The sequence below is a fragment of the Arachis ipaensis genome, chromosome B6, assembly GCF_059453495.1.
Source record: "Arachis ipaensis isolate K30076 ecotype BB chromosome B6, ASM5945349v1, whole genome shotgun sequence".
NCBI lineage: Eukaryota > Viridiplantae > Streptophyta > Magnoliopsida > Fabales > Fabaceae > Arachis > Arachis ipaensis.
In genome coordinates this window covers 70,043,316-70,059,041 of record NC_142441.1, presented here as the reverse complement: position 1 = coordinate 70,059,041, position 15,726 = coordinate 70,043,316, and the positions used below count along the sequence as shown (strand labels likewise).

Below are 15,726 nucleotides of genomic sequence, written 5' to 3'. Positions count from 1 at the left end.
GTCCAGATGCAAAAAGTGATGACCCAGTTGTTAGTGTTAGCTGTGTGTGTATTGACAGTGTTGTTGGTGATCCTGTATTGTAAATGATGAATGAATTGGTGGTTTTGGGTTCGTTGTTATCAACATTTGTAAAAATCTGCTTCTTGATGGAATGAAAAGTGCTATTAACTATGAAATTGTTGTTAATTTAAATTCCATTGTGTATGAAAAAAATAAAGAACCTGCTTCTTGAATGGTAAACCACATAGCATAGTATATTAACATAAATTCCATTGTTTATCAAGAAACAACAAAAGTTGACTGTAAAAGGCAGCCTAGAAACCATGTTGCTGCTATCTGTAGTTTCATCAAAAGCAAGGCCAAGGCATACCAAAAAGACCTTTGCATCACAGTTCACCATCTAGTCATTATACTATGGAAAAGACTAATAACAAAACACAAAACAGAAACTCCTAAGTACATATATCTAAAGTATTCAATTCTTCTTTCTTGGGGGCCTAAATCCTGGCGTTGGGATGAACTGCATCAAGTTGGCAAACTTTGAAGATGTTGCTGAAGATGCACCCTGCAAGGGATTCACTGTTGGTGCGGTTGGCTGATTAGAGGATCGTCTTCGTGGTGACAGTTTCGAAGGTCTTTTCGGTGCAAGATCCTATAGGAGAAATAAGTGGCATTAAGTATTAACCTTTTGATCTTCTCCATTCCATCCCTGAATTCTTGGTATGTTGTTGCCCTTGCACATTCCCACAGAAGTCCCCTTTACTGTAAGTCCTTCCAGTTCTTGTTGAAATTTTTCCATAAATGCCAGACGCAGAAACGGTGATGCACATCAGGCATCACCGCTTTCACTGCTGATATCAGTCCCTGCCAGATTCAGTAAATGTTACACACATAATCGTCCCTGACATTATAATCGTAACACATAATAGTCCCTTACATTTGGTTACTATCCCCATAATAGTCCCTACAATTGAAGGTCGTGACCCATAAAAGTCCCTAACGTTTAATAGGACAGCTAGATTAATGAGAAAACCACTAATTACAAGTTCTCCATAAAATGCACTACAAGCATAATGAAAGCACAATTCTTCAAGTAAGCATAACAGCACAATGGTTTTCCTAATAACTAACCATGAAGATCCAATCATCTCACAATTAATGCAGATAAGCAAAACAGCAAAATTCTTAACAAAATAACTAACCATCATACTCGAATGGAAGCTACAATTCTTCAAGTAAGCATAACAGCAGAATTCTTTCCCTAATAACTAACCATGAAAATCCAATTATCTCACAATTAATTCAGACAAGCATAACATCAAAGGTCTTACCCTAAAAACTAACCATCAAAATCCAATGAAAGCACAATTATTCACAGTAAGCATAACAACACAATTCTTAATATAAGATCACATAAAATCAAAGCAAGACATTCAAATTAAATCACACTTTTTGCATATCCGATATGAAGCACCAGTCATACTCTTTATAATGCTCCAAGTCCTGATGAAGTAGCTCAAGAAACCATCTCCATGTCTCTGTATTCTCCACTTTGACAATAGCCCAGGCTATGACATAGATATGATGATTTGCATCTAACCCCACGACTGACAAAATCTGTCCACCAAACCGATAGCCCAGGCTATGACATAGATATGATGATTTGCATCTAACCCCACGACTGACAAAATCTGTCCACCAAACCGGGTCTTCAGGAAAGCACCATCCTATATTGCTCTTTCTCATCCCCATACACTACACTTCTTGCATCCATTAATGCCCTGGATATTGAGTTTTTATTCAGAGTCAAGTCAAACCGTGTCTTGAAGTAAGTTGTAGCCTCGCAGTGTCTAAAATTTGGATACTTTCTCACCTTCTTCACAAGCTTGCTGCATACCTTCTTCACCTTCTCCTCCATCTGCAATAAATTTAAAATTTTTACAATACATAGGGAGAATTTGAAAGCTTACTCATGCATTAAAAAGGAAAAATAATCACCACAAGAAAATATTTTTTTCCAAACCTCCATACTTCTCCCTATTTCTTCCCTGTTTCATTTGGGTATTACAGCAACCCCACAAACCCCAACCAAGATTCAAACCCTAAACACTACAATGACACCAAAACTCCAGAACCTCAACAACACTGACCAATGCTATCATCAACCTAACACTGTATTCAAAATGCAAAGTAAAAAAAAAAGGTTACCTTGAGTCCGATCACAACGTCAGAACCTCGTCTTTGTGGTGAAGGAAGGGAAGGGAAGAGCGACAACAACTTCTGATCATATGACTTCTTCTCTCAAATTTTTGTAAACCCAGCAAATACAACCCTACGACTACGCCATTGATGGGGAGATGAAGAAGAACTCAGAGGGTGGAAGAAGAAGAGACGAAGTGTTTGTGTTGGTGGAGAAAACTGTTTTTCATAACAAGTAACAACTATACGGCATCGTTTTTGGCTTTCAAGGGCGCCAAACCCAAAACGACGTCGTTTTGGACATGTCCCACGTGGCAATCCTAGGCCACGTCAGCGCTCCGGTGATGAGTCATCACCTGAAATATGGTCAGGGACTAGTTTGAGTGCTCGGAGCTCTATCTGGAGGACTACAATAGGGAAATCGAGATCTTAGGGATTACTATGAGTAATTGCGTGAATCTCAGGGACTACTATGGGTATTTACTCGACTATTTCTTTAAAACCTTCTGTTTCACAGAACTAATTGTTGTTTATAATGGATAATTTGAACAACGTGGTGTTAAATGAGCAAACTGCCTTCTTATCTTTATCACAACTTGTCCTTTCTTCCTTCTTCTCATCGCATGTCACAATCTCATTTTAACAGATCCTTAGTTGGGCAGGTTGTAGGTTGTTAGGTAGCACTTGACCACTTCCATATGGATACTATTCTGGAATAGTCCTGAACGTTTAGGATATATAGTCCTCAATAGTTTTATTGAAGTTTAAATGAGAATTTAAGAGAATAGATGCTCTTTTTCACTTATAAAAAAGAATACATTAGAATTCTTTTGTCTCTCTTGCTAGAGGTAAAAACATGCCTATATGTACATAGCAAATGTCATTCTGTTGTGTGTTCAACTGTTCATACTGTAGTATTTTCTCTTGAAATCTTCTGTGGCTTTGACATCAGATCAAAATTGTCAAAAATAACCTGAGCTCTATAGATGTTGATCTTGGCTACCATGGTCTATAACGTGTTGTCGCTACAACCAATTGTGAAAACTATCTAAGGATCCCGGTACTTGTGCTGTGGTGTCCATCTCAGATGCAAAGTAAGCCTTCCAGATTTAGCTCCCTCTAGTGTATACGTTTCCTGATATTCCCCTTCTAAGATCACCTTTGTTAGAGTCATTATCACTTTTCCCATTTTGTCCTGAAAAATCCATACATTTTTTGTAATAATTCAGTTTGAAAATCTTAATCTAAGTTGAGAACAAGCTTATGGTCAGTTGTGTGTATGTATACTTCAAACTTATTTTTCTTTAGGAAAAAAAATGACTGATAACATCATTGAATCAGTTTGGAGAATCTAATTTATATGTCTTTTCAGCTAACTTCCTGTTGTAAACCAGTATTAATCAACCCATAAATCAAACATCATGCGAGAAGCATCAGTTAAATTGAGTTCTTATTTTATTTCTAAGATTCTAATTGAATGTTAGCAACACATCATACATTTATGCATGTCACTTTACAGTACTGTTACTGCATTTATTTATTTATTTATTTGCATTTATTTTTGTGGTACACCTTTATGTATACCTGATGAAAAGAAAAATTAAATATAACAAACGTGCATTATTTAAAAAAAATGTGAAATTTAAGGTATTACTAAAAAGTGATGGAACATAATATATTAGTGGGGTACAAACAACTAAACCCAGGCATGCTAGAAAATTGCCAATTTTGCTTTGATGCTTTTTTTTTATTTAAAAAATGGTTACTCAATTTATGAAAACTAAGAATGATACCTATTAAATTGTTTTAAAACGTTCTGTATAAGACCAAGAAGATGGAAGCAAATGTAGACGATGATGTCTAAGGTTATTGTAGTATTTAGTTATTAAACTATTACTCTCTGCATTTCATATTGATGGTCACTTTAATTTTGTTTTTCTTCATAGATTTATAGATCAATCTATTTAGCTTTGAATTGTATCTAAATATGATGGAATAGAGACTAGTTATAGGCTTATAGCAAACATCATTTGAGACAAGGTTCAAAAGATATATCACCTTCCCAAAAGTATCGTGATCCCAGACTTCAACAATTAACATTTCATGTAAGCCGTCCTCTACAACAAAGTCAAATGTTTGATTCCAAACTGGATTTAAGGATTCATTTACGACCTGAAAAGCAAGAGTCATCATTAATAATTAATTTATCGTGAACTAAATAGAAATCAGTGTATTACTTAATTGTATATGTGTTGTAACATATTTCTCATACAAAATTGAACTTTACCGCATATTCTAATTAGGAAAAATGAAACTTCAAAAATGCCTGGATTCTTACCCTAGTCTTGAGTTTTTTCTCTGATTTCTTCAACGTCAGGACAACAAATGGATCAGCCTTGCCCATTAAGTCCACAACTGGCAAGTCTTCAGCTGAAATAACCGTCACAGAGAGAACACCTCTTACAATGACGTTCTTCTTTCGTGCTGTAATATCCTCAGCCTCTGGTTCAGTTCCACTCTTGAGGGTCTTCTCGAATATGGTCAATGCGAAATCAGGGTCGAAGGGGTTCCTAAAGCTGTCATCTGTTCCATGTGGGATGTACAACAGCTCCAAGTGCACCTATGGCAAGATGACAAGAAGCTCAAGAAGATCTATCTATGAACTGCCATAACATGAACCTTCCACAAGTAGAATATGATGAGATAACAGAATACAAATGATAAGTGAATAGGCCAGTTTTGATGCTTTTTTTTTTTTTTCGGACTCAGCCAGATTTGATGTTAAAAAAAAAAATAGTGAACTAGACCTTCAGAAAAAAGAAAAGAACCTATGCCTAGTACACCTGACATATATATATTTCTGATGATCAGATTGGTTCAACAAGTTATTGTACTTGAAAGTTAAATCCAATATTTTTCTTGTACCGGTTATGATTTTACTTGGAATTCAATTAACTCGACTTGTTCTGATTGAAGTACCATGAAAAAAATAGTGGTCTTAGGATTTTTTATTTAATTTAAAATGTTTAACACTTTGACCAATCTCACATTAATAGTTATTATTTAAATTAATATTCTAGGTGAAGTTTAAGGGGCCAAGTTCAACGTATCTTTACAATCAGCATCAACCAACAAAATGAAAGATATGTCACATATGATAGGAGGTGGAACTGTGGAAGCACACGCAAGGAACATGCATACACTATCTTACCTCACCCCTGTATTTGTTATCCCTATGGACCTCCAAATCCTTGACCAGTTTCAACCACACAATCTTGACTTTACCAGGTTCTAGTTCCTTTAGAGGCATTTGGGCACAACCAATAAGCTCGGCAGCAGAAATGCCTTCATCATCGAAAACTCTTACAGTCAAGTGCTGTGTATCCGCATCTTCAACAATGACAAGTGATCATATGGCTTCAAGTCAGTGTCGATATGGCAATATTGGATTCTAAGGTGCATTGTCTGAGTTTGGCAGAGGGTTGGTGGGGTATGACTAGAGGGTTGGTCAGAGATGTTTTTAGATTAGTTGAGGGCAGGGGTTTGGTAGGGGGGAGGTACGTGGTAGGGGGAAGAAGACGGAAGCAGAATTACACTGCCTCTCAAGTTTGGATTAGATTTCCTTCTATTTGTCCAATTAAAATAGTAGTGATTAGATTCAAGTTAGAAAATACAGGGAAGATTTGTAATAAACAGAGACGATAGTCACCAAATGAGAGGAAGTAGAAGCTTCCGTTGAGAAAGGAAGGTTTCTTCTTTACTATTACTTTCTTTGTTTTCTTTCTATTCATCCCTCTTTTTTCTCTCTCCCCCTCTCCCTCCCCTTCTCTCCCCTCTTTTCCTCTTCTCCCCCTCTCTCTCCTCCCCTCTCTCCCCCTCTTCTCCTTTCTTCTTCTCTTCCCCTCTTCTCTTCCTCTCCCCTCTCTTCTCCCCCTCTCTCTTTTCCCTCCCCCTCCCTTCCCTCCCTCCCTTCTTTCTCTCCTCCTCCCCCTTCTCCCCTCCTCTCCCTCCCTCTCCCCTCTTCTCCCTCTTCTTCCCTCTCCCTCCTCCTTCTCCTCTCTTTTCTTCCCTCTCCCCCTCCCCTTTCCTCCTTCTCTCTCTTCTCTTCCCCTTCTCCTTCTCTTTCTCTCCTTTCTCCCTCTTTTCCCTCCCTTTCTCTCTCTCCCCTCTCCCTCCTCCCTCCCTCTTTTCTCCTCCTCTCTTTCCCCCTTCCCTCTTTCTCTTTCCTTCTCCTCCTCTTCTTCTTCTTCCCTCCTCCTCTTCCCCCTCTCTCTTCTCTCCTTCTCCTCTCTTTCCTCCCCTCTTCTCCCCTCTCCTTTGTCTTACGATTACTTTGCTTGTTTTGGTTCTATCACGAAGTGGCCTTACAAACAGAACAGCAAAAGGGTCGGATTTACCAATGATATCCTTATTTGTTAAGTCCTTTGCTTGCACCAGTTTCACATCTAATATTCCAACCGGTTTCAACTCCAGATTACTGTAAGAGGACAAAAGAGGAAACTTCATAACTGTTGTGCAGAACTAATGTCAATATCAGCATCCCATATTTATATTTACTGTGAGACATGATAATTTAGTCCTAAAAGAATTAAATGAAATGCACTATTTAAAAAATGTAATTCATTTGACAATTTTTTCCAAATATTATCTCCATTTCATTTTCGTTACCAGCAGTGTTATATGGATTCTGGAGAGCTTGTAAAAGAATAAGGAGATAAAATTTCAGATGAGCTCCATGTATCATGTTTACTCACATATCAAACACACTTTTTCGCCTTTTCTCCTTTGGAAGGAATTAAGAATAAAGTTAGTAAAATTACACATACCTGTAATCCCCAGGTAAAATTGGTATGACTTTGCGCATTGGCCAAGTTATAGAGTCTTCAATAGCATCCCGAATTGTTTCCTGAATAAAAGAGAAGAGTTGAGAGTTCTTTATGAGTTACAAAGCTGTGGGTAACGTGCTTATCCTTTTCTATTTGATTTCTCCAGATTATAAATACAACGATGCATTAGTACTGTGCATTGCACCTTCTATATTCAAACCTTTGAAAAATATTAAGAAAATTTCAGAAGCAACATTGGAGATTTCCAGAAAGAATAGAATGGAGTAAATGTAAGAAAGACAATTACCTTTCGAAACAACTAGAGAAGATTTCCAATTTTCCATTATTAAAACTGAATCGACACTCATGAAAATTTGTGAAAACTTTTTGTATATGATGCCTGACTATTACTTTATTACACAACTAAGAATTCCAGTTATTTATATGTGGTAGTTTAGTATCTGCAAATTAATATCGCACAATATCAAGGAATAACAAAACTTTTATGATGTAATTTGGTTATACCTCTATAGCATCAGATACCCCCGGTAAAGCTGATATATCACCGCCGACTACTTTTAGAGTAAAATCCAGATCTTTCTGATGGCAGAAAAAAAAACAGAACATACAAATTTAAATTAGTGGCCGGGATTGTACGTACTACATACATTTGAGCAAACTTTCATTACGTTGCTATCATCCATGAAGCCATGTTTATTTCTATTTACATGACATCGTAGAGAATAGATTATTACAACATGTAAGTAATCCTTATTTCAACGTGTTGAAATATTTTATCAACTTAGAAAAACAGAGTACTCTAGTATTCACTCTCAAAAACCTCGGTTCTTGATAAGATAGTCCTTGAAAATTTTATATTAATTTTGCGGCACCCAAAATATTGGTTTCTTCTGACAAATCAACCCAACTGAGGAGCAATGTCAACAACTATATTTGAAGAGTTAAAATAATAGTTCATTTAAAACTCATTTTTCTGGTGTATAAGTATAATGATCAATTTTTACAAACTATTTTGTAAAGAAACTAATCTTTCAAAAATTAAGAGAGTAGTTTATTCACCTTTGGCATAAGATACAAGACAATATAACTAAATAAACCCTAAAATATATATTAAACTTAAAAAAGAACAAGTTAGGAGATAATACAGCTCACCTTTTCTCTCAATGAAACAGAAACAGCTGAAAAAGTAGGGAACTCATCCACTAGTGGTTTGAATATCAACCAAAAGACCCCAGTGAATCCAATATTTTTTACCTATATAAACAAGTTGCCAGAAGAGAGAAAGAACATAATGATAAGGAATAACTCCAAAAAATTAAATGTTTCCATATGAAGAGTCTCAAAGTCATTAATCTGGTGCCACTGACAGACTTAGTTGCATAATTCGGCTTTATTGATCTAAGTATGTAAATCTTTTTAACTATTAGAGATAGAAGCCTATATGAAGATGTTTAAGCGTTTGAATCAGAAAATAGAGACATATATGCACTGAACTATATTACATTTCTCTCTAACATTAGCAGAAAAGATTTGTCTAGTTGAATGAATAATTTGCCAACATTCCCCAAAACTGACATGAAAGTTTGCTAATATTCTCCAAAACAGAACATTTACATAACGATCAGTGAAAGCAATCATAATTAGTATATATTATTGAAGCTGAGCAGAAGTATGTTTTGGATAACAAGTCATATAATTCAATGAACAAACTTTGAAAATGATATTATCAGTAAAACGGGAAAAAAAATAGCAAGAATCAGGTGGGCCATCAAGTCTTGAAAATTTATAATGCAAATAAATTATATTTTCACCAATCAAAACATTTGTTTGCTTTCTTCTCTTAGATATATTAAAATAGAATATAATGCTAAGAAAGGAAAATCAGGAGTGGCAGTGACCAATGATGTGTATCACCTGGATGGGAAGTACGACGCCAACTTTGGTTTTGATATCAAGAACAATGTTGGGGTCACCATCCCACTGCATCTCTAACTCTATGGTAAATTCATTAGGCCCACTTTCCTCTTCAAGTATGGCAATTCCTACATATTTCCAGCACCATATTTCAAAAGCAGCGTATATTAAGAGCATGCATGGAATTCTTAAATCATGACATTATTAATCGAAGTCCTAACATATTTAATTCAATAGTATAGAATTGCTACATAACGCATACATGTAAAAGATCCAAATAATAATAATAATAATAATAATAATAATTGAAAACCTTAAACTATCCTCTTAGTTCTAAATAAAAAAAGTTTTGAATTTTTTTTATCTTTTTATATTTAAAAAAATTAAATATATAATTAAATTATTATTCATTTAAAAGTTAAGAGGATAATTAGAGAATGAATTAAAACTCTTAATTATTACTCATAAAATAATAACATTCAAATTTCAAAGGATAAATAAGAAAAAAGGAAAGAAAGTATTTAAATAACATATTTTTAATATTTATCAATTTATTATTATTGGATGGAGTGTGGTTTACTGATTTTCATTTCAAATAGAACATCAACTCGATTATGTATAATAGCATAAAGAGTTTAGAGTATATATATCACTTCAATGAATGAATATGACTAACCGGTAAATTGTGGAGCCACTGTGCCAAGGGTCAACTTGGAGAAGGTAAGAGAAGCCAAAATAACTGGCTTATATTGCTCTAGAATTGGCTCCACACTACTCTTTATCAACTCCGAAGCTGCCTACTTAAGCCGAAGCAGATTTCCATATTAATTTCATCAACAAAATTATTAGATACACATCACAGATCACACTTAGTAATCACAAATACTGTGTCCTATATTCATTATAATGTTTAGTTTAGATACATTTTTCACTTTCAATTTCATATTTAATATAATATAAAGATACTTCCAACGTTATTTTTACACAAATCTATCACAATAAACAATAAAATGTGTATACATAGCTAAATTAATAGATACTATGAACAAGAAAGAAAGAAAGATAAAAATTCAATAACAAAAGCATAGTACATCATTGATGAATGGCCACATCTTGTCGAGTTGCGTGTTGAGCCATTTTAACTGCACATAAAAAGAAAAAAGCCAATATCAAAATCCACATCAATGACTGAAGATGCTGCCATTGTAAGAGTAGGCAGAAGAATGTAAGGGAACAGAGTTGAAACTTGAAACTCAACTTCTGTCTCTTAGTGAATACAACCCATGAAGGGTAGAACTTTCCAGGCAGAAGTACTCTAGAATCTTCCACCGTCATCCTCGCAAACATCGCCACCGTCTTCGCCTAAATAGCCACCACAGATCCACAATGCCTAATTAAGACTCACTATGAATGAATGGAATACATTTCACCTAAATGCAATTCGTGAGAATGCGAGAACTAACCTCGCATTTTGTTCATTGACTCTTTAACAGATTTGAATTTAATTCATAATTAACATACATATGACCATTTTAATTTGTCCTCATTAATAAATCTCTCATAAAATGAAATTAAATGGAGGTGAATTTGAATTTACCAAATCAGAACGACGCTTGGATCGAATGCTTTCGTAGCGAGCAAAAGCAACGATCAATCCAACGCCGAAGGCGATGCCGATGATCATCCCGCCGATGAATCCCATAATGCTACTAAAAGAAACGCGATTTTGCGATGAAGATGAACAATAATAATCTCTGCTTCACCTCTTATTGAAATGATGATAATTTTGTTGATGAGCTCAAGCATGGTTAGGTTTTCACTCTTGAGGCCATGTTTGTTGGAACTCGCCAACGTTCATTGGTCACTCAAACGCAGAGAATAAAAGAGAGAGAAGAGAGAGTGTTTCTGTTAATCGTTATGATGAGTTAGTTACGTTGTGATATGAGGAAGTTTGTAGTAAAGGGAAATACAATGAGCTTGTGGTCATTAATTAATTAATTCATTCATTCATTCATAAAGCAGTAATAATCCATATGAACTCATGAGTAATGAGTTAGTAGTATTGTCAATTAAGAAAGTAATATATGCTTTTCTTTATTTCGTCCTCTTTATTGGTTCTTTTACTTTTTCTTTTGTTTCTCTTTAATTATACATAAAAAAATATTAGGCCATTAAAATTTATTGTTTTTATTTTTTAGTCATTATTTAGTTATCAACTCAATTCTTTTAATCTAATTTTTTTTTAATTTAATTTTTTTTTTGGTATAAAAATAAAAGTAGTGATATACTCTAATATTATAATTTTTGGTATTTTTTTAAAAGTGTAGAAGGGTACACAAATTGGAGAGCTCAATTTCTGTACCTCAAATTTTTTAATTTTTTTTTTAGAGCTATGCTACACATATAAGTCACAAGTCTTACAAGTTGGGCCAAATCTAACAAAAACTATATTAACTGACCGGAGCATGATAACATGCGCGTCACTCAACCATTTTCCAAAGCGCGTTTTCACTCACTGTTATGGAAGATACTTCTTCTTCGCGTTCCTCCTTCTCCTCATCCTCTTTCTTCTTTTTCTTCTCCTTTTTCTTTGCGTTTCTCCTCTTTTTTCTTCGCGTGTTTCATCTTCATTGTTATTTTTTTATTACCGTTGTTGTTGCTACATTTTTTCCTCCTCCTCTTTCTATTGATTTTGCAATATTATGTATTTTTTTCTTCTTTGTTTGATTTTTTTCCAAGAAGAATTATAAGAAAACGAAATAAGAAGATGAGGAAGAAGAAACAGTAGAAGATGAAGAGGCAGTAGAAGAGGAAGAGGAGGAAGATAAAGAATTTTGAATTATGCAGAACTTATTAGAATAAAAATACACCTAAAAATTCTTAAAATACACCAAAATATCTTCGTATTACACCCAAATATCTTCGTGTTACACCCAAATTTGCTGCAAATACAGAAAAATATTTTCTCTAATGCTGCGTTTTTTTTTTCTTCTTCTTTTTTTCCTTATTTCTTTCTTTCTTTTAGTTAAATGAATGTAAGTTCATCCTCTTTCAAGTAATTTTACAGCATTATGTCTTTCTTCTTCTTCTTTGTTTGATTTTTTTTGTTTTTATTCTTGTTAAGAGAGTAAAACAAGAAGAAACTTGAGAAGGTAAAATAAAAAAGAAAAGATGAATAAGAAAAAAAAAGAAAAAGATTGTGATGATGATAAAAAAAAAAGGAGAAACAGTAGAAGATGAGAAGGAGGAAGAGAAAGAGTTTTGAATTATGCAGAACTTATATCAGAATAAAAAATACACCCAAAAATTCTTAAAATACACCCAAATATCTTCGTGCTACACCCAAATTTGCTGCAAATACAGAAAAATATTTTCTCTAATGCTGCATTTTTTTCTTCTTCTTTTTTTCCTTATTTCTTTCTTTCTTTTAGTTAAATGAATGTAAATTCATTCTCTTTCAAGTAATTTTGCAGCATTATGTATTTTTTCTTCTTCTTTGTTTGATTTTTTATTTTTATTCTTGTTAAGAGAATAAAACAAGAAGAAACTTGATAAGGTAAAATAAAAAAAATGAATAAGAAAAAAAAAGAAGAAGATGGTGATGATGATAAAAAGAAAAAAAGAAACAGTAGAATATGAGAAGGAGGAAGAAGAAGAGTTTTGAATTATGCAGAACTTATCAGAATAAAAATACACCCAAAAATTCTTAAAATACACCCAAATATCTTCGTGTTACACCCAAATATCTTCGTACTACACCCAAATTTGCTGCAGAAAAATGTTTCCTCTAATGCTATATTTTTTCTTCTAAATTAAATCACACCTTAGCCTTGGATTCAAAACAATAATCAATTTCGTTTTGGTCCAATTGACAATCTGAACCTGAATTATTTATTAGAGTAAACTACCATTTCTACCCATGAAAGTTGAAAACGCTGATAAATCTACCCACAAGAGACGGAAACTACCAAATGTGTCTATCAATCATGAGTTCCGTGGGACGAAACTAACCAATCCATATTCCGGTGTTGACTCCGTCAGTAACACTCCCTACGTGGCACTTCACGGCGTGACATGGCTTGGAGGGCTGCACACGTGGATTGCTGACATGTCTGACCATTATAATGTACCCTCAACCTCAAAATTTCCCAAATTCAAACATGCTTTCATCCAAAGCACGAACCCTAGATTCACAATAATCTTCGAAATTATACCAATGTCAAGGCGAAGACTCTTTACTCTACCTTCGAATGGCAGCGGTAGTGTGTCTGGAAGCTCAATTTCAAAACGGGTGCATGATAGGAAGTTCAATGGCAGATGTTTCTGTGGGTTGGGGGTGACGCTGTTATAGTCCGGGACAGCGATGAATCCTGGGAGGTGGTTCGTCCGTTGTCCCAATTGGAAGGTAACCCGTTGTACATCCTATTTTGTGGGAGCTGAATGTGCATCTGATTTTACTTTTTTTGTCATGGATAGAACTCGGACTCCAACTTCTTTGCATGGGTAGATGAAATGGAAGGGCAGTGGGAGGGTGAGGGTTTGAGGAGAGCACTGTCAGAAAGAAAGATGCAGGAAGATGTTGATGAGGCTGAGGCTGAAGTGAAGATGCTCACCAGATTAGGGAGCTTTGAAGCTGAATTTAGAAAAATTAGGTTTTGGCTTCTGATGATATCAATGGCTGTGGTTTGTAATGTTGTGTGCACTGTGTATCTGATTCTTAGGAGGGTTTGATCCCTATTAGTTGTTAGTGTAAGATCATGACAAAAATACCCATGATCGATTCGAAATATGTCATTTGTGCACACATGGTATCCAATTAATGTCAGATGTAACCTTATAAGTTATGTAACATGAAAAAATTATCTGGTACTAATTGCAATTCTTGTTTACTTTCTGGTCCAAAATAACATCAAAGACAGGAATAATATCCTGATAAGTATGTAGTAACTGGCTTACAGAAACGTGCAAGATTGTACTAAGAGTTATCAAAACGTAAACAAAATAAGGCATAATATGTTTCTTGATCCAACAATTGTACGATAAACTGCCAACAGGATTACAAAAAAAAATAAGTTATAAAACTATTGCTTCACGGAATTGGAGTGGAGTTGCTGCTTCCGCTTGACCCCTCTTTCAACTGTGCAGTTGTTGACCCCTTTTTGCCTGGCGGACGGAAGGCTGGCTGCGGCCACCTCCTTGTGGTTGATACTCTAACTATGGGAGTTGGCATGAACTCCATGAACCTTGAAGTAGTACCCTGGGAGGCAGCTTGCATAGTTTGAGGTGTCACAGTGGGTGGCACATCAGAGGCTGGGGGTGATGAACTAGTAGTAGTTGGTGTTGTTGGGCTGACAATCGGCGGAGGAGGTCGTGGTTGCTGACTAGTTGGTGGCGGTCTCCTCACATTCTTCTTCTTCTTTGGTGGCCTTTTTGCAGTAGGTGGCCTAACTGGGGTGGTCTCCTGTTCAGATAGAAACGTATGAGTGACATAATGACATAAAACTTCTAACTTGTAAAATGGGATTGCAAAATAAATCAATAGAGTTACAGGCGGGGGCTGAGTTGCTGCTGCTTCAGCTGCTTCAACAGCTTCAAGAGTTTCCTCCCATAACATCTCCTCCAGTCTTGCCGCCTCCTCTTCGTCATCCGCAGCAGGTGGGTGTTGACTTGCACTTTGTCCCCCAGCACTCCAAGCCATTGCCTCCTTCTTCTTGGAACAACTGCGACTGTTATGTCCAGTCCGCAGTAACATGTGGAATGAAACAAAACGTGGAACATGAATTCATAAGTGATGTAACATATGAAGTATGATTTACCTTTAGGCAATACTTGCAGGTGATGGGGCCATACTTTATGGGGGCCCTATGTGGATCTGGGGTGGGTTCCTTTGGGGTGTCGTTTCTTTTGTCTCTTTTGGACTTTGGCCTCCCAATCTGCTTCTTGTATACTGGTGGCAGTACAGGTGGTAGGTCAACATGCTCCCAGTATTCTTGACTTGGAACAGGTTGGATGGGGAACTGGTATGTGCTGTTATATGCCCCCATGGAAAGCCAGTTGTGTGCATGTTCCTCTGGTCGCCTATTCTGGTATGCAAGGGCAGCACATGCATGCCTGCATGGCAAGCCAATCAGTTGCCAAAATCTGCAACTGCAAGTCCTCTTTCCTAAGTCCACCATAACCTTATGTGGCAAGCACTGAACTTCATACACATTTTCAGGATCATCTCCAGTGGGAAACGGCTGCCACTTATTGTTCTCCCTTTTCTCTTTTTCCAGCCTACTCTGCTGCACCGGAGTGATAACTCCGTTATATCCCACCAATGCCTTCTTGTTTCTAGCAATTATGCTCATCATGTAAACCCTCACCTCTTCCAGCATAGTTATAATAGGCTTCCCTCTCATCTTCTTGATCCTAGAATTGAACGATTCGCAGTTGTTGTTCGTGTAATTGTCAGACTTTGGGTATTCGCTAAAGCCAGACCTACTCCATTGACTTGGAGGGATCCTGTTCAGATACTCCTAAGCATGTGGATTAACCCGTCTGATCCGATCCAGTACAGCATTGAACTCTTGGGAGGTTGTGGCCTTGGCACACCTCCACATTGCCATCTTCAACTCTGTATCACCCCACTATTTTCTGAAGTTCTGCCATATGTGCATAGCACAATATCTATGATGAGCACCTGGGTTTACTTCACGCATAGCTGGGATGAGGCCCTAGTGGGAAAAGTAAAGCAAGTAAATCATTATCCCCTATGAAGAAGGAA

The 15,726-nt window shown here is 36.0% G+C and overlaps 2 protein-coding genes across 2 annotated transcripts; both read right to left on the bottom strand.

Moving 5' to 3' along the window:
- Window positions 1-3,001: 3,001 nt before the first annotated feature.
- On the bottom strand, window positions 3,002-10,928 carry LOC148561260 (synaptotagmin-4-like). The gene is made up of 14 exons (XM_088490708.1): window positions 10,558-10,928; window positions 10,220-10,322; window positions 10,052-10,104; window positions 9,637-9,757; window positions 8,961-9,088; window positions 8,199-8,300; window positions 7,551-7,625; window positions 7,026-7,105; window positions 6,532-6,676; window positions 5,761-5,794; window positions 5,411-5,589; window positions 4,538-4,819; window positions 4,258-4,371; window positions 3,002-3,394 (listed from the first exon to the last, which is right to left on the bottom strand). The coding sequence occupies exons 1-14, from the start codon at window positions 10,660-10,662 to the stop codon at window positions 3,248-3,250; spliced, it is 1,668 nt and encodes a 555-aa protein (XP_088346834.1). The 5' UTR covers window positions 10,663-10,928; the 3' UTR covers window positions 3,002-3,247.
- A 3,121-nt stretch (window positions 10,929-14,049) lies between these two features.
- On the bottom strand, window positions 14,050-15,361 carry LOC148561259 (uncharacterized). The gene is made up of 3 exons (XM_088490707.1): window positions 14,778-15,361; window positions 14,509-14,701; window positions 14,050-14,421 (listed from the first exon to the last, which is right to left on the bottom strand). Exons 1-3 carry the CDS (start codon window positions 15,359-15,361, stop codon window positions 14,050-14,052), a joined length of 1,149 nt encoding a protein of 382 aa, XP_088346833.1.
- Between the last annotated feature and the right edge of the window lie 365 nt (window positions 15,362-15,726).

What these genes read in the sequence shown, in the direction of transcription:
- LOC148561260 (XM_088490708.1), bottom strand. Translation starts at nt 10,662, where the DNA reads ATGGGATTCATCGGCGGGATGATCATCGGCATCGCCTTCGGCGTTGGA. An exon ending in TGTGGCCATTCATCAATGAT is followed by an intron (nt 9,758 to 10,051) that starts GTACTATGCTTT and finishes CGGCTTAAGTAG; the next exon opens with GCAGCTTCGGAGTTGATAAA. An exon ending in AGTGGCTCCACAATTTACCG is followed by an intron (nt 9,089 to 9,636) that starts GTTAGTCATATT and finishes GGAAATATGTAG; the next exon opens with GAATTGCCATACTTGAAGAG.
- LOC148561259 (XM_088490707.1), bottom strand. Translation starts at nt 15,361, where the DNA reads ATGAGAGGGAAGCCTATTATAACTATGCTGGAAGAGGTGAGGGTTTAC. An exon ending in ACCTGCAAGTATTGCCTAAA is followed by an intron (nt 14,702 to 14,777) that starts GGTAAATCATAC and finishes CATGTTACTGCG; the next exon opens with GACTGGACATAACAGTCGCA. An exon ending in CAGCAACTCAGCCCCCGCCT is followed by an intron (nt 14,422 to 14,508) that starts GTAACTCTATTG and finishes CTATCTGAACAG; the next exon opens with GAGACCACCCCAGTTAGGCC.